Source organism: Ammodytes marinus (genome assembly GCF_949987685.1).
Source record: "Ammodytes marinus genome assembly, chromosome: 14".
In the NCBI taxonomy this organism is placed as follows: domain Eukaryota; kingdom Metazoa; phylum Chordata; class Actinopteri; order Uranoscopiformes; family Ammodytidae; genus Ammodytes; species Ammodytes marinus.
Genome location: NC_137218.1, coordinates 12,629,833 through 12,648,507, shown reverse-complemented (window position 1 = coordinate 12,648,507; position 18,675 = coordinate 12,629,833). Strand labels below are relative to the sequence as shown.

Genomic DNA, 18,675 nt, shown 5'->3' with positions numbered 1-18,675 from the left:
ATATTAGAATCTCACCACTTACAAAGTAGACTAGGTTTTGAAGACGCATAAGTCGGAAAACTATTGTTTTTCTATATTTCTATTTATTTTTTATTATTTCATATACTATTTGACAATGTTATTTATCGCGAAGGCTTTTTTAAAAATGTTTCTAATGTAGAATTAGACTGCAAAACCCTGTCTCTACTCTTGCTTCGCCTTCTGCAAAACGCGTTGTCTTTTCTAGGAGCCTCCAGCTTGCCGTACATAAACAAATATGGCGTCTTCTGCGGACGTACACGTCCGTATTTGTGGACAAGAAATTATAAAATATGACCTAGAAATTAAGGCTCTCATTCAGGTAAGGACCAAAAAATACGCATTTAGTATTTTGGTTTATTGTTTCGTGGTCAGGCTGGTGTCGGTTTTGTATCTGGCGAAGGGTAGCCTACGTAAAGGCATCACACGATAGAAAAAGGAGAAGAGAAAATGTCTATTTATTTTAATAGTACAAACTAAAAAATGTCTGTCAGGTATTTACAAAACTAAACCTTAATCAGAACCCTTCCCGCCCCCCGACACGAACAGGCAGGAAATACTTTTTTTAATGGCCAACGACAGTTTTGACTAAAGTGGATTACATTATCAAATTATTTATTAATGCATTATTATTCATATTGAAGTTATTATTTGATGTTTAATCCTTATCTTTCAGTTAGATAAAACATCTTAATAGAAAATTCAAAGTGATTTTATACCACCGTGTGTGTGTGTGTGTGTGTGTGTGTGTGTGTGTGTGTGTGTGTGTGTGTGTGTGTGTGTGTGTGACATGCAGGACATCAGGGATTGCCCTGGGCCTCAGTCGACTCTCGCTGAGCTCAACTCTCAGGTCAAAGAGAAGTTCGGACAGCTCAGACTGAGAATACAGGTCAGGCCTCGCATCATCACACTGCGCTGCATCTGACGCATTCTCTTCACTAAACTCCAAACTGCTTATCTGATGTTGTGTGTTGTTGTTAGGACCTGGAGCAGATGGCCAGAGAGCAGGACAGAGAGACGGATAGGATTGCCATCCAGGCCGAGACAGAGAGCCAGCGTAAGCAAATGATGAGGTGTGTGGACACAGATTAGCTTGTGTGACTCACCCGTTGAGTCAGTCAGTCAGTGACTCTATTGATATTAACATTGTTTATCTCACTGAAATGCCAGTGACGAAATATGCCATCCTCCTTGATGGTAACCCCCTCTTTGCATGTTGCATCAGGTTTGGCTGTTCCACGGCCTCCTGCAGTGGGTTAATAAGCTTTTAACAGTTCTGTTTAAATATTGTTTATAGTAGCCTGTAAATGACTTTGCTTCTGATATTGTCAGTTACACCAGAAAAATGCAAATAGTTTGCTGATAAGTGCTGATTGATGAGCATCATACTTTTCAACCTAAACGATCCAAAATACAGCAGAGTTAATCTCAACGTAAAATAAATCCTCATGAATCACATGTGATCCGGACACAATGGACCAGATGAGGTGAAGAAAACAAAAACAAACACTACGGTTCTCAAAGTTTGTTTCTGTGTTGCTGTTTCTGCCGATTCCAGTAACCAGACAGCGTGGAGGAAATCTAACCTGGCCTGTAAACTTTCCATAGACCATGTGGAGAAGGATGAGCTGCTGCGTGGAGGAGAATACCTGAGCACGAGACAGAGGTTAGTACAATGCTGCTCTGCTGAGGCTCTATGTGCTTCTGAAATGATGACTCCAGAATTTAATTGAGTTGAAATTTTCAGAATCAGAATGAGAAATACTTAATTGATCAGAAATCTGAAATAATCCCCCCATTCAAAAAAAAAAAGTGTAGGGGAGAGTGGCCGAAGTTGTGCAACTTTTCACTCAAAGAGACTTTAAAGTAAGGCCTTGACAATAAAGTCTCCAACTCAAATATGTACATATATTTCAGGGTGTTGTGCATCCCTGGCAATAAAAACTTTGGATCTGGAATAAACTGTTGAAGAAATATAGCTTTCGGAAAAAAAGTTGTCTTGATGCACAACTTGCCCCCGGTGTGGTGTAAGTTGTGCGGTTGGAGAGAATACCATGGGGTGAATTGTGCCATTGATATATATCTCATAAACTGTAATGCAAGACAAATCCATTAGACAATCACTTATTTAAGGTGTATTTAAAGTAAATAAAGTAAATAGTTGACAAAGATTGAAGGACAATTTTCTTAAACAAGGCCTAGCAGATCTAATGGTTTTACCTGCAAAGCTCACAATGAGAAAGTCACCATCATCATCTTTCTGGCCATCTGAACTCTCATCAGTGGTGTCGTTAAGTGGAATTGAGATGTCACTCTCTTCTGAGCTACTGTAGACAATCACTTTCTTTTGGTGACCAGCGTATACAGCCATGCCACTGGCACAACTCTCAGAAATGTACTTTGCACTAATTGCTCTGTGCTTGTGGAACCAACTGCCACCTGACAAATGTGATTCCCCTACATTTCTGCCTTTAAATCAAGGCTCAAAACCCATATGTACACCCTGGTGTTTCCTCCCCATTAACTACATTACCTCTGCACTACTATCTGTGTTTATGTGGATGTATGGGCTTTACGTCTTTTATTTTGGTTATTGTTATTTTACCTTCATTGTTTACCTACTGAATGCACTATGTACAGCACTTTGGACAGTGCAAACTGTCATAAATGTGCTTTTATAAATACATTTTACTTACTTATTTACTTACTTACTTACTTACTTACTTACTTACTTACTTACTTACTTACTTATAACTCACCCAGGCCCTTTGGCACAAATCACCCCAATCCCAGAAATTTGGATAATAAGCATGATGCAGCAATTTAGGGCTGACATCGTGCTAACTGTATAGACTCAAAATGTAGCATACCAAAGCACTAAAACATGTGTCAAATGTTTTCAAACTTGTCTATAATTGTTCAGACATAATAATCAAAAAACCTTGATCATGGAAATTTTACTTTGAAAGGCAAAACACAGTTTTTTTTATCTTAAATGTGCTTATATCTTATTCCTTGTGTCTCCCTTCTTTACAGGATGAGTCAAATGGATGGCTCTTCTTAAATATGTGGTCACATTTCCAATTTCTTCCACGGTTTTCTAGAAACAAGGGGTGGCACAACTTCCAAAATGCACAATTTAGGCCACTCTCCCCTATTTATATTTTGAAATATATAAATCATAAAATAATTATAGACATACAATGTAAGCACTAAAAATGACAAGGAATATATAAATCAAGTCATTTATAAAAATATTTGCATCAATGACTACAATATCAATAATACATCAACATTGATGTTATATTTGATGTGATAGTAGTGACTGAGTTTCTTTCAGTTGTCATTTTTCCGGTGTTAATTACCCACCTCCCCTTGTCATATTAATCCAGGCCTAATGAAGCATTCATTAGTGATTTAAAGATATCCCTTTGGTGTCTGGTCATTTCTGATGGGTCATAACTTTTTTATGTTGAACAGATCAACTGATTAAATGATGAGAATTAAATGGTTAAAACAGAAATGAAATCCGTTTACACGCATGTGCGACCTGTTTGTTATTTGTTCATGTGTTTGTTTTTGTCTCAGGAAAGCAACCAAGGAAAGCTTAGTGGAAACCAGTAGCAGCATCACAGAGAGTCTCATGTCTATCAGCAGGATTATGTCTGAGAATGTGAAGCAGAGCGAGGACACCATCGGCACACTGGGTAAAAAAAAACTTCAACTTTGTGCATTTGTTTGTGTACTTTTGTCAGGGTTATAGTTTGTTTTCAATGGGTACATCCTATTTACAATAAGGATATTCCTTTTAATATTTTTTTCTCCCATGACATTTAAACCTTTCCCTCCTCCTCACCACAGCCACCTCCTCTAGGACGGTGCTGGAAACCAACGAGGAGTTCAAGAGCATGACAGGAACCATCCACCTGGGGAGGAAACTCATCCTCAAGTACAACCGGCGCGAGCTGACGGACAAGCTGCTCATCTTCCTGGCTCTGGCCCTCTTCCTCGCCACCGTCCTCTACATCCTTAAGAAGCGTTTGTTCCCCTTTATTTAGCCGGTCCTTTAAATGGGCATGCACCCAGGCTTTAGGAATAAGGTTTACCAGGTATTTAACTCGGCAGGTATGTAGTGGAAGCATGGACTACACGGAGTTAGAAGAAGCACTGGTCTGCCGTGCTGTTGTCGCCTCCTCTCTGCTTTTACACTTTGATCTCGAAGAACTCCACTTTTGTTTGCTACAGTACGTGAAAATTGAAAGCAGAAGGAAGGAGCTTCTTTAAAGTTAAAAATCCTGCCTACCTCGACACACCTGACCAGATGCTGCATGAACTAGGCGTGACTGTTACTGAGGCATCAATACTTTATCTTGCATTCAGACCTTAACGGGTTCAAGGGCTGCAGTATGCAAATACTCTGTTTACATATGTTTAAATTACACTGTGTGATTTCTGATGCTGTTGTTACACCTACAGTAAGTTTACCTGGTTCCTTCCTTCCTTCCAATTGGAATCCCAGACTGCCAATCGAGAAATCTCATCAATCAAAAGCTGAATAAAGAGGAATATTTGCAACATGTTTGGAGGGATACGTTATGTTGTGTAGCATTACCACAGGTTTGCCAATAGATGGCGCCTCAACACCTCACATTCATCACCATCAGAGACGCTGCACTGTAAATGCTTGTGAAGAATGATTTGAAAGGACACAACTGACTTCACGAAAACACTTCCTCTCAGTCCAGTGACATTGTTGTAGTTTATTTAATATCAATCAAAAATTATTACAAATGTATTTTAGACTCATTTAAATAAAAACAAACTAAATATAGTTTGAAACCTGGGTTCTGTATGAAATGTGATCGTTCAAGTAGTAGAACAACAGAAACATATGTACACTCAACAAAAATATAAACGCAACACTTTTGTTTTTGCTCCCATTTTTCATGAGATGGACTTAAAGATCTAAAATTCATTCCAGATACACAATATTACCATTTCTCTCAAACATTGTTCACAAATCTGTCTAAATGTGTGATAGTGAGCACTTCTGCTTTGCTGAGATAATCCATCCCACCTCACAGGTGTGCCACATCAAGATGCTGATCTGACATCATGATTAGTGCACAGGTGTGCCTTAGACTGTCCACAATAAAAGGCCACTCTGAAATGTGCATTTTTTTGCTTTATTGGGGGTCTGGGGACTCAGAACCAGTCAGTATCTGGTGTGACCACCATTTGCCTCATGCAGTGCAACACATCTTCTTCGCATAGAGTTTATCAGATTGTCAATTGTGGCCTGTGGAAAGTTGGTCCACTCCTCTTCAATGGCTGTGCGAAGTTGCTGGATATTAGTGGGAAGTGGTGCACGCTGTCGTATACGCCGGTCAAGCACATCCCAAACGTGCTCAATGGGTGACATGTCCGGTGAGTATGCTGGCCATGCAAGAACCGGGACATTTTCAGCTTCCAAGAATTGTGTACAGATCCTTGCAACATGGGGCCGTGCATTATCTTGCTGAAACGTGAGGTGATGTTCATGGATGTATGGCACAACAATGGGCCTCAGGATCTCATCACGGTATCTTTGTGCATTCAAAATGCCATCAATAAAATGCACCTGTGTTCTTTGTCCATAACAGATGCCTGCCCATACCATAACCCCACCACCACCATGGGCCACTCGATCCACAACATTGACATCAGCAAAGCGCTCACCCACACGACACCACACACGCTGTCTGCCATCTGACCTGAACAATGTAAACCGAGATTCATCCGTGAAGAGAACACCTCTCCAACGTGCCAGACGCCATCGAATGTGAGCATTTGCCCACTCAAGTCTGTTACGGCGACGAGCTGGAGTCAGGTCAAGACCCCGATGAGGACGACGAGCATGCAGTTGAGCTTCCCTGAGACGGTTTCTGACAGTTTGTGCAGAAATTGTTTGGTTATGCAAACCAATTGTTTCAGCAGCTGTCTCAGTGGCTGGTCTCAGACGATCTTGGAGGTGAACCTGCTGGATGTGGAGGTCCTGGGCTGGTGTGGTTACACGTGGTCTGCGGTTGTGAGGCCGGTTGTTGGATGTACTGCCATATTCTCTGAAACGCCTTTGGAGACGGCTTATGGTGGAGAAATGAACATTCAATGCACGAGCAACAGATCTGGTTGACATTCCTGCTGTCAGCATGCCAATTGCACGCTCCCTCAATGCTTGTGGCATCTGTGGCATTTTGCTGTGAGACAAAACTGCACATTTCAGGGTGGCCTTTTATTGTGGACAGTCTAAGGCACACCTGTGCACTAATCATGATGTCAGATCAGCATCTTGATGTGGCACACCTGTGAGATGGGATGGATTATCTCAGCAAAGCAGAAGTGCTCACTATCACACATTTAGACAGATTTGTGAACAATGTTTGAGAGAAATGGTAATATTGTGTATCTGGAATGAATTTTAGATTTTTAAGTCCATCTCATGAAAAATGGGAGCAAAAACAAAAGTGTTGCGTTTATATTTTTGTTGAGTGTATATAACACTTTGTAAGCAAAGAGTGCTTTCCTTATTGTAGACTGGGCCCCCTGACTGTCCACAAAATAAGCGTGGCAACTAAACGGTGCATAATATAACAATCCTCATAAATACACAAACAGACTTAAATAGGTAGAATACAAACGTTGAGCCTTCAGCTGCACTTGAGACAAATTACTTGTAGTGTCTAGTTGTGTGTACATTCCCTTTGCTGAGGGATACAGTCACTGTGGTTTAGTGTGTTAAAGTGAGGTAGATCATTGGTTTTCATCCTTGTACAAAGTCAAATGTCAAATACAAAACTAAATACTCTTTTTAGACTACTACTACTACTACTACTACTACTACTACTACTACTACTACTACTACTACTACTACTACTACTACTACTACTACTACTTCTACTACTACTTCTATCATTCCACTCCGAATAGTAATACGTGCATGATCTTTGTGTCTTTTGTATACCCTGTCTACACCTCTGCGCGACCCTGCCAGGTCTGTTTATAAAGCTGTAACGTTGGATAAAGGTAGACCAGAATCTGTAGCGTTGTCGTTCTGACTGAGCATACCCTGGTGCTCTGTATCGGCCGCTCTGGTTGGCTGCTGCCGGGGTATTTGAGCAGTGAAAGGCCAGGGTCTGGTGGGAGTGGCTGGTGGTGGTGGTGGGGGCGGGACAGTGGAGTGCTGCGGAGAATCCGATTGGCTGAGAGAGCAGGTGCCGCCAAAGCTGCTGCACAGCTCCCCCCAGTGATGCTGGCACTGGCCGCGCAGCCGCCTGCCCACCCACAACTGAGCCTCCTCGCCGCACGTCAACAGGAAGTTCATCAGCTCCACGTATGGTCTGGTGGGATGGAGGGAAATGGGGTTGTCCAATGATTATATGTTTTCTCCCTTAAACATAACTTAAAGGTGCACTATGTAACATTGGGTGTCTCAGAGAAGTAACTTTTTCTAAAAGTATATTCTCATAACTTAATGATGACACTCCTCAGAGGACAATTGGATCCCTTGGAACACTGTTTGAAGTTAGAAAGCTACCTGAAAAGTTACTGTTTCACTGTTGTTGTTGTTGACAGCAGCAGCAGGGCCCACAATTTGGTATACTAACATATACTAGTCTTACGTTTGGTTCCAGGTGCCTCAAAATAATTTAGTTTTGATTTATGATAATATAATTGTTACTCAATACTTAGAATGACTTACTTAGAACAAATCCCTCTTCCCGGAAACTGCATAGTGCACCTTTAAAGTTGGACTCAGCGATTCTTGAGAACGTGCTGGAGACTGTAATAAGCTACGGTCGGCCCCCTTTGTTTACAGAGCCTAGGCTGATTTTTTTTTTCAGCGAACACACAGTACGGACAAGTAGCGGATGGTGTAAACAGTTGTTAAAAACTGATAAATGCATAGCAGATAATTACGAGCAGTTAAACAAGGGGTGGGAATACATAAGCTTCGGCTTCCTCTCACTCCTTTTTGGACATAGACACAACATTTATTTAATAAATATTGTTATTGACACGTTATAATTATTGTTGTTTTGTGTTATGTGTATTTGTATGATGTGTCATACTTGCTTTTCTTATTTATTATTTTTTTGTTCGAAATAAAGACGAAATGAAATGAAAAGTGAGGAGCTATGCAATGATTTGTACAAAAAAAGATTTGGACAACAAGCGTTCTCAAGAATCGCTGACTCCACCTTTTTAACATAAGCCTGTTGAACACAGTGTTGCTCTAAAACTTAAATTCCATTCCATCAGATGTGGGAAAATATGTTAGACTTTTTTAGCTGGTCAGAAAAAAAGAAGCTTTTAAAGTTTATTTCATAGGCTCAATAATTATCCTATCGTAATAGCGATAATTTTTGGCCATATTTCTGTTAACAATTTTTTTATTGATTTTGAGTGGACTTAAATTGTATCAGTGAATAGCCTACAGCGTAAGAAATGTGTGAAACACAAAAAAACAGGAAGCTGATGCGTTTTTGAGCATGGAACCATAACACCCCAACTGCCCCTTTTTTTTCTCATTACAGCCGAATTAAATATATTTACTGTAGTAAAGGACCTTGAATTTTATCTTAAGGCAGTCAGTTATTTTCTTTTGGTCCGTTTTAAAAGTTTGCTGATTCTGTGTTAATGAGTGGGTGTCTCTCTCTCTCACCCAGGGGGAAACATCAGGTGGAACTGGACCAGGCTGCCTGTTGTGTCCATGTGGTCCCTTAGCGCCAGGCACAGCTGGTGTTTGGAGTAGCATTCTCTCTGGAGCGAAAACACCATCTCCTTCACCGCAGAGCACCTGCGGCTCACGCAGCTGAAGCGCTGCCGCAGCCCCAGCGCCATGCACCTCAACGCATCCTTCACATAGGACTTGCCCTGATAGGAGGAGACAACAGGAAGAATCAGCGGGACATTTCTTCTTCATGTACTGAGCGATCGCAGCATCAAATCCGGCCCTGGTGTGTCTTTCTTAAAGACCCCACACAAGCACGTGTGTGGTCTAAAAACATTGGTTTAGTATGGATTCTTTAGATGTTCGGTAGCCTATGTAAAAGGAGAAGTAAATTATATATTTTTGTAAATATACGTGTTAAATCACTCTTTATTCATACAGCAATCACTTAAACAGCATGCGAAGTTCATAACACAGGTCTCCCAGTCATTCAGCTTTGCAGTAATTTGCCAGATACAATTTTGAGTGCTATAAAAAGGTGGGTCTCAGTGCCCGTGAACATGCTGCTCTCCATCACTGCACTATCTGACAAAGACGGCTGTGCGTTCATGTGGCAGCGACGTAGGGACAAGGGAGGGGACTGCTAACTGCAGTCAGTGGCAGGAAGTTAGCTGGATCCCACTACTGATATCCAATCAGAAGAGAGAACGCTACAAACTGGTACCCGTCTCACTGCTGGTGCACGGGCAAAGCGTTGAATGTTTATTCGCCTAAAATGGCCGAGTAGGTGAAAATCCTTCCCGATGTCGGTTTTGATGGTTTTTAACAGGTTTTATCACACTTATGGATCTGAGATGATGCTAGATAACTCGCTGCTTGAAGACCGCAGTGCATTAATGTGACATGGGGACGAGGGAGGGGACTGCTAACTGCAGTCACTGACAGGAAGCTAGCTAAACTACCATCCCGCTTACTTTAATATAAGGTTGAAAGGATGATTGTTTGCTGTAACAAACACTCTAAGAAGTGATCCTGACCACAACCAGAGGAGAGGAGGGATGATTAATGCTGCCTGTAACTCTCTCAGCGCAGACATGTGGTTAATGTATTGAAACTGACTTGAAACTTGAATAGGATTAAAGTAGGTACGTATATGTCTAAGTGCTACCAGCAGTGATAATTGAGCATTAAGGCCCAGTTTAACAGCATAGCAGACGTCAGTCACACTGACCCAGACAGCTCCCGGCTACATAACACAAAAGCTACTCTGAATAATGCCTACAATGTAACACAGCTGCTGTCAATCAAACACAGATAAGCCCTTCCAGCGAGTTGAAACAAGAAAAGTATTATTTCTGACATTTCCCCAAATATATATTTCTCAGTGAGCGGACCCCTTTCACACTGTCACATTGTTTCATACTATCCTTCAATTTGTTGTTATTGTACAAACATTGCGTATAGCTGCATGAAGCTGTAAGCATCATGTAAGTTGCAATGGTGCAGAGTATAAGTACATCCCATGGCCTTTCAATTTGGATTCAAACATCCTATTACAGCTCTGGAAAAAATTCAGAGACCAGTCTGGATTTTTCTTAAATCTTTATCTCTACATTACTTGATGGAAATGCTCTAAATTACAGTATTTTTTGGGGGGAATTTGTTAGAAATATTGTAAGTAGATTGTAGAATAAATACAAAATGTTCATTTTACTCAAACATATGCCTATAATAGTCAAACGAGAGACACTGAACATTTGGAGTGGTCTCGTAATTTTTTCCAGAGCTATATATTGCAATCACATTGTTACTGCATTATATAGTGTATCCAGTAAACAGTCACTAACAGGTCCGAACCATAGATAGTAGGTCCGTACTGATTACTGAACATCATCCACTATGCCTGGTCATACTGGCGACACATTAGACTTGCCTCACTCTCTCATGCGCTTCTATTCTAGTTAAGTAGACAAGCTGTTCCCTCTCTCATTTCAGTTTACCCTCTCAGTTTGTTCTGCTACCATGCAGAACTATATACTGCTCCATATGCACCAAACATTCCTCATAAATTGCTGTAATGAATGATGGGATTAAATGAAATAAAAACATGCATCCATATATGTCTTATCTTAGCCTGCCCTACGTTGCTATTGGACATGGTTTTAGACAGTGTCCATTAGCGAGTTGTCATCACCTGTGAGTCGTAGCGGCCAGCATTGTGCAGCAGAGTGAGACAGATGTGGTGCAGCCCTTGGATTTCACAGGAGTTGTTGTTGAAGCACTGAAACGTCCCACAGCCCACGTCCCCTGAACTCACCAGGCAACTCTGAATCTCCGCTGAGGGAGACAGAAACAGAGAGGGACAGATCAGTATTAACTTCCCTACAGTGACTGACACTACAGGAGCGAGCATGTCTGCCAAGTCGTGCTAATCTTGCTGAATTCTGTTGTAATAATAATAATAAACTTTATTTGTATGGCACTTTTCATACAATCAATGCAGCTCAAAGTGCTTTAGAGTACACAAATGACATGCAATGATGCATTACAAGAGTCAGTGCTTCACATTGAAATAGAAATGGAATGACCATAAAACAAAAGGAACAAGATGAAAAATAGAACCATAGACCATGCACATGAAAAATCAGTTTTCCAGATAGAAAAGTAAATTGCCTTGCCATGTCATTTTGGCAGTTTTGAGTTCAATTTTCTTGTGTGGACAGAGAAGTTTATTTACACCGGCTATGCTGTGGAGGGCAGGTGTATAGAAGAATAACAGGATGATCCAGCATCATACAGAGGAAATGCTGTCCAACATTACTGATTTTAATGTTAGAACTCTTCATGATAATAGCCTACAATGAAGAAAGCAATGACCGACTTCCCTGGTGTAGCCTATAAATGTCAATTTCAAATCTTAAATAAAAATAGCCTTATTGGTCTGCAAAGATATTTTGTATTTCTCTGTTTGGCTGATGAGATCATGGTCACTGTCTGAGTAGGCTGCATGAAACAGATCACTTCGTGTTAGGTGTATTTAGTTCACTACTGCTGCCGCTGGCGCTGCTGTTGATGTTGTGCAGCCTGCAGCAGGTCAGCTATGGGGCTGACTCTGAGGTGCCATCATTTGCACCACCTCGCTGGTACGGAGGGAATGTGCTTGGACGGGGTCGAGCCGCCGTAGCTGCGCATTGAATTACAGCCACCAACAGAGCAGGAGAGCACGAGGAGAGACCATGGGAGAGACGCGCTTTAATGCCCGGTGCGGCCCGAGGGGGACAGACTGACACGTCTGGCCTATGATATAGTCTAAAAACTGATTTACGGCACAGAATTTCAAGCATTTTTTAACGATGCAATGAAAGGTTTGAAGAATAAACAAGGTCAAAATAATACCATGACGTGCCATGAGGTCCGCTTGTGACGCTGTAGGAGCAGAAGTAGGCCTATTGCTCCGTGGGCTAATAAGATATATATCCATATCAATATTATGACAAATTCTATAGCACATGGCAGCCAACGTGTCCTCTCTTAGGCTCCTAAACAGTTTTGATTATGGGGTTCTTCAGATGAAGGATGCAACACAGACCACATATAAAACCTAGGCTATCCCCTCTAAAATCGAGAAGTTCTCCAAACTTAATTTGGATTTTAACAAGGACTTTGAGTCACACCATGGAGAGTAGACAGTTCCACACTTGCTGTAACAGCTCACCTGTGCTCTGCAGAGAGAGCCGTCTTTTGGTCTGGGCCACTTGTTTCTCCTGGACATCATTCGGATCCGTGGTCAGCACCTGTTGACAGGCCAGGAGTAGAGAAAACACAAAAAACGCAGCGGACAAGTTCGCCGGCATGATTTAATACTTAATCGAAGCTTTATATTTGGAGGTTTTTTTCAGTTGCACAAGTTGGAGGCGCCGTAGGAGCGTTGTCTTGCAGAGGAGTTTACAAGCCTGAAATATATAAAGCTGCGCGTTCACGACGGCGTGAGCTTGTGTGTCCACCAATCGCAGCGCAGCCCTGTGAACGCGCACCACATTGGAGCGAAAAGTTTATCATTGATGAGAGGAATAAAGAAAAACAAAAGAAACACTAGATAAATATATGTTTTTCTAACAAAAAAAAATATCGATTTTGCGATTGGGCTTCGATCTGGTTCCGTTTTTCTCACTCTACGCTTTAACACGTGAATGATTAATGGGTCAGAAAAATGGGGACAGGGTCACGTTGAGAGAGAAGTCCCAAATTCATGCAGTTAGAATGCTCTTATAAGGCTTTCCTGTTCCTCTTGAGGCTGCCGGGTGTAGACTACGCGAAGGTCAACCACTCAAGACATCCACACTCAATTAACCCACGAGCCAGCCGCGTCTGTGTGTGTGTTTGTGTGTGCGCGTGCGTGTGTGTGTGCGTGCGTGTGTGTGTGTGTGTGTGTCTGTGTCTGAGCGTTAGCAGCTGCTTTCTTGGCAGGGAGACGTGCAGCGAGGAACGTACAGCAGCATACACAGTGAAAGAGAGAGCAGTCTATGTGAGGAGGGTCAGGTTTTACAATTTGTTAGAGTGCTACATTCCCGTATACTGACATTATTCACCTCATGTCTCATATTTGAAACTTATAGCATTTCACAACATACCCTGCTCCACTCAAACATAACGAACAGTAAAGGTTCATAATGGCTCTATTGTTGTTAACAGTTGTTAATCATGTAGTCATGCTTTATTGATGATCAGTTTAACCCATCAATGAGAAGAAACGTGTTGCCAGGTTGTGATAAATTCCCTTCAACCTCTTATTTCTACTGCTATAAGGCTAGGCCTACTCATTGAGAGCGGTGCATATGTGCTTAAAGTTAAAATGTTCACGATGACCAGGCTAAAATGCTGAGGTAAGTAATTAGCATGCTTAACAAAAGCACTATAAACAAGTCCAGCTGAGGTTGATGGAAATGTCATTGTAGTTTTGCAGGTATTTACCGAAAGTATTGTAGGCTACTAATTTACCTGATGCAGACCCTAGGTGTAACGGTAAAGGGATCAGAGAAGTGAATAAATTGCATCCTCTCTTGGCTCCAATCATTTTTTTAAGTATGGTATAGGCTACAATTCCTGGTTATATGTCCAGTAACATTTAAGTTCAAAATAACAAATAAACATAATGCTGGCACTAGTGGAAAGTTCATGGGATCACCATACTTATAGTAGGATTCATCCTCTTAGGAGAAAGAATATGTCTTTGACAGCTTTTTGTCGTGAGTCCAAGGTGAGTTCAGCTTTGATTTTCTTTGTTTTTTCCCCTCTTTACGTACAAATGTTGCTGTCTAGTTGTTTTGGTAACACAGTTTGTCTCATAAAAGCCATGACCTCTGATCCTTAACAACTACAAAGGGACAGTTGACAGTCATGTTAATGATATCAGCATCTACCCGTGAGTCAAACAAATATACATAACTCTGGCACTGCCTCTTCTGGGTTTATCTGCCCTGCAGCCAAGAGGCCTTTAGTGAATGTGGTCAAGACAAAAATGTAAGTGTTTTTTTGTGTTTTGTACTGGGAGGTCAACGTAGGAAGATGTGTTTTTGCGTGTTTCTATGCAGGGGCCCAGTTGGGGAAGACATACTCCTACAGGGGGCACATGTTTGGACTGTTGTTGGAGAAGTTTTTCCACCTCGTGACCTTTTTCCCGCTTGACCTTTTTTCCGGTCTCATCCAGCTTCAAAACAACATCCCAAAGCTTCCCTAACACAACCTCTAATGACCACCCACACAATGACCCTTCACCCCAACACCAAACACACACATGCGCCTAAAATGGCACACTAATACACACATAGACACTGTGTAAACAGTATGCATTGAGGACCATCTTGTACTCTCCCTCACATGATCATGTTGTGAACAACATTTTGCTGTCTGAATGTGTCTGAGGCCAAATCCTTTGGGTTTAATAGTACCTGATTCGTCCTTATTCCTTCATCCACTTCAAGGACTATATTGCAGGTGTTAGCTATGTGTCAGCTCACACAAACCACATGCAGACAGTTTACGGTGCAGGTATGTGTAATTTCATTTTTGTGAACAAACAATAACTAGAATTGAAAAGGCCAAATTGATTTAACTCTTGTATTTGGCAAAACATTTATTATATTATTATTTTTTCAGAACAACACAGCTTTTTACCAATGGAGACCTTCCATAAAGCTGTCCCCAATACACTGGTTTTAACTATAATGTACAGTGCATACAGAACACCGTGCACCAAAGCTCCCCATCCAACCTGAGTTTGAGATGTTCTGTAAAGAGAAATGGGCGAAACTGGCCAAAGATAGGTGTGCCAAGCTTGTGGCTTTATATTCCCAAAGACTTGTGGCTGTAATTGCTGCCAAATGTGCAACAGCAAAGTATTTAGCAAAGGCTGTGAATACTTATGTACATATATTTTTGTTTTTTATTTTTAATACATTTGCAAAAAATCTCAAACAAACTTTTTTAAAGTTGTCATTATATTTTGAGAGAAAAAAAATTAATCCAGCGTTATTGCAGGCTGTAACATAAAGAAATGTGGAAAAGTACTTTCCATATGCACTGTATGTCCCGAAAGTCAATTAAGTCAGAAACACACACACACACACACACACACACAGTGTACATAAATCTTTTAACAACAAGTGGGTAAATCAATAGTTACGCAATCTGTGATGTCAAACACAGACAAACAGTCAAAACTGATAGAATGAGGTTTAAACATGGAGTTAATTGAAGCTTCGAGAGCATCATGACTTCTCTGGAAACAGCTGTAACCAAAGTTGGCCCTTCCAGAGACATGCAATGAATAATTGGATATTTACTTTTTTTTTACACCATTATGCATTTCTCTGCAGTAGGTTGATGATGTGTGTAATAATACAGGATGAACACACGTAGCTGAAGCAGACTTACCCCCTCCTCACATGACAGTCCCTCTACACCAGGTACAGTAAAAGCCAACACTCATTTCAACTCATTTTGTAATTGTAAACCCCATATTGTCATACAGACATGTTCCTGTTTCTAATATGCAGATAGGTACAGTATATAAGCGAATAGGAATGTTTTTTTGGGAGGACTACCTTTAAAACATTGAGAACAACTACCCCACCTGGTGGTATTGTTTTATGACTTTGGGCCCTGCTCTGAATTTGCATTACGGGAAACAAAAGAAAGTAATTGTCATTACTTGAGGGAAATAACTGATTGAGTGGCTTATATCTTTGCACAGACTTACCCAAGAGCTTCACTTTAATCAGAGTTTTTTTACTAATAAAAGCACAGAAACTAACTATAGAAAAAGAAGACAGGGAGGAACATGATGACAACAGTTTAGTAAAGCATAAATGATGCACAACCAATACGACACACTAAATGCATTCACCAAAAATAAATCTGACATGGTTTGAAGAAAAACAAGTTGATATTTACAGAATGATCTTTTTACCATCCAATTTAAAACATTCCCAAGTACGTGCAGACGCCTAATAAATGCGTCTGGCGAGTTAGAGGGAAACGGCATGATCTTCTTCCTCTAACCCTGCCTACTCAAAATGAACCCACTCGTCATTATTTAGTCGGTGTCAGAAAAAAAGAGAGAGTTAAACGTATTGTTCGTAAGCATGATGTTATCGGAAAATATCTAGTACATGAAAAATCAAAATCAAAATCTGTCTTATATACACATTTTTTAAAAAGAGACAGAAACTAAACAAATAATAATAAAAAGAAAATCCAGGTTGGTGCCATGTTTCTTTAAAGGGCAGGGTATTGCAGCACAGTGACAGTGCGCCACTGTGTATCGTCTGACCTCTCCAGCATCAGCAGCAGCCTGGTGCAGCACAGACAGCCAATCAAACATCATCTCATGCTGTACATTATGAATGCAGAAACACTCTAGTCTCCCGATTCCAGTCTGTCAAACACAGGTATCGGGAAACAACCCCCCTCCTCTTCTTCTTTGTCCTCCTCTTGTCTGATGCTGCAGCTTTCAAAAGGCCAACAGGCATATCCACATTATCTGTAGACCAGATCATCACGTGTCCCTGCAGCAGGAGAATAAATACAGATTTTCTAAAAAGGTGTACTTACTATGTAACTTTTGATTGTGTCAGAGAAATTAACATTTTCTAAGGTATATTCTCATAACTGAATAAACAAACTTTCCTCACAGGAAAATGTGATCCCTGGCACACTGTTTGAAGTGAGAAGGCTTCCTGAAAAGTTACTTTTTCACTGTTGTTGTTTACAGTAGCTGGGCCCCTAGTTTGGTTTACAAACATATTCTAGTATTTGGTTCCAGGTTCCTCTAAATAATTTAGTTTTGATTTATGATGATATAATTATTCAATACTAAGAATAACATGTATAGTAAATATGTTTAGTAAACTAACTGCAGGCTCTGTGAATGTAAACACATCCTCCTCCCCTGAAACTGCATAGTACACCTTTAACTGTATTTTCTAAACTGTTCTTGACCCTTCGACTGTATCATTTCATATTTTCAAACCTACCTCAGGGGGTTTTGGGGCCCGAAGCAGAAGGGGCCTCTTGGGGTTCCGTTTGTTCGGGCGGTGCAGAGTTAGAAACCACAGCATTCTCCTCCCTCCTGTCCCCTGACAGAAAGTCATGGATGGCAGTTTCTATGTGTGGCCGGAAAGTGTGGTTCATCTTGGGGTCGACTACCTGAGTGATGATCCTGTCCACACCGGACTCCAGCATACCCGATCTAAAAAAAAAAAAAATTTAAATAAAACTTTTACCTAAGAAAGAGAAGGGGTTAAAACAACAGGAGCGGAAGAAAAGGAGAAGAATCGTTATTTGCCCTAACGATTACATTTCTGACCTTTAATCTGTGTGTCTTGGAGACCGCCTATTTTATGAAGGTGAATTACACATCTGAAAGACCACTTAAAGCAACAATGTGGTAACCTGACTGTCATGTCATAGCAAATAAAAGAAGCAAGTGAATAATTCTTCATCAAAAATAAACTGAAGTAGTTGGAAATTTCACATTGTTACTCCTGAACACATGACATGTCATAAGCTTGTAGGAGAAAACACTCACTGAACCACGCTTTGCCTCAGTCCGTTCCTCATCTGGTTCTTGTTGATGGTGGGGTTCCAGTCTTGAGTGCTCAGCTGGGTCGTGACAAAATTGTCCACTTTCTGTCGCAGGTTCTGATAAGCAGGCTGGAGGTATAGACAGTGACATGATGTGAACCCAGCCATTATGCAGAAGTAGATAAGACTTGTGTATTGCCACTGGTACGTCCATTCATTAAATACATTAATTGCAATAACAAAAACTGTAGAGAAAAACAACTTAAATCAGTTTAGGTAAGGAAACAATACGGACCCAGTTTGCTTTCATTCATGCATAAAAGGATTTATTTCATATGAATTGATTTATTTATTAGTTTATTTTTAATTATGTCAGGTAGCCTATATTGCAGGAACCCTATACGCATGCAGTAAACACACAAGGTGCAGTAATAGCCTACTGTACATGGAAGGTAACCTATAGCCTACTAGAGCAAGGAATTAAGACGTACTTCAAAGTTAACAGGTTGGCAGCTGAATAGTTCAGAAACTTGAATGAGGCTCATGCTTGCTCTATTAGCCCAGGAAGCTTTAGCTGAGTGACTACCTTCGTATCAACGTCGGCCAAACAGTCCCGGCGGAACTCGTCAAACAGCCCCCGGTTCTTCAGGTGCTCCACGATCATGCCGATCAACTGCGGGTCTCCCGGAGGAAGGCTGGCCGCACCGTTACCGCTACCCTCCGCCATGGCCAAAACCGGAGTGAATAACCTATGTTGTTAGCTACATTGAAAGCTAGCTAGCTAAAGCTATCGGCGCTTGTTTTTTCAACAAGACCCGGGGTCGAGCGTGTTTACCCAACACAGCGGGCGGAGTTCTAGAATG

At 41.0% G+C, this 18,675-nt stretch overlaps 3 protein-coding genes across 4 annotated transcripts; 1 reads left to right on the top strand and 2 right to left on the bottom strand.

Annotated features, from left to right (window-relative positions):
• Nucleotides 1-256: 256 nt before the first annotated feature.
• bnip1b (BCL2 interacting protein 1b) lies at nt 257-5,021 on the top strand (the record flags this gene model as incomplete). Its single annotated transcript, XM_080041665.1, has 6 exons — nt 257-340; nt 815-907; nt 1,000-1,091; nt 1,577-1,684; nt 3,607-3,725; nt 3,880-5,021. 6 exons carry the CDS (start codon nt 257-259, stop codon nt 4,074-4,076), a joined length of 693 nt encoding a protein of 230 aa, XP_079897791.1. The 3' UTR covers nt 4,077-5,021.
• Nucleotides 5,022-7,054: 2,033 nt separating this feature from the next.
• stc2b (stanniocalcin 2b) lies at nt 7,055-16,610 on the bottom strand (the record flags this gene model as incomplete). Its single annotated transcript, XM_080040917.1, has 5 exons — nt 7,055-7,394; nt 8,720-8,931; nt 10,923-11,065; nt 12,444-12,522; nt 16,560-16,610. 5 exons carry the CDS (start codon nt 16,608-16,610, stop codon nt 7,055-7,057), a joined length of 825 nt encoding a protein of 274 aa, XP_079897043.1.
• On the bottom strand, nt 15,260-18,659 carry bod1 (biorientation of chromosomes in cell division 1). 2 transcript variants are annotated; one of them, XM_080041256.1, is made up of 4 exons: nt 18,399-18,659; nt 17,817-17,941; nt 17,263-17,477; nt 15,260-16,794 (listed from the first exon to the last, which is right to left on the bottom strand). In XM_080041256.1, the coding sequence occupies exons 1-3, from the start codon at nt 18,537-18,539 to the stop codon at nt 17,264-17,266; spliced, it is 480 nt and encodes a 159-aa protein (XP_079897382.1). In that variant the 5' UTR covers nt 18,540-18,659; the 3' UTR covers nt 15,260-16,794; nt 17,263. The 2 variants fall into 2 exon arrangements, with proteins under 2 accessions (XP_079897382.1, XP_079897383.1); XM_080041257.1 differs by having other exon boundaries at nt 18,304-18,405.
• Nucleotides 18,660-18,675: the final 16 nt, after the last annotated feature.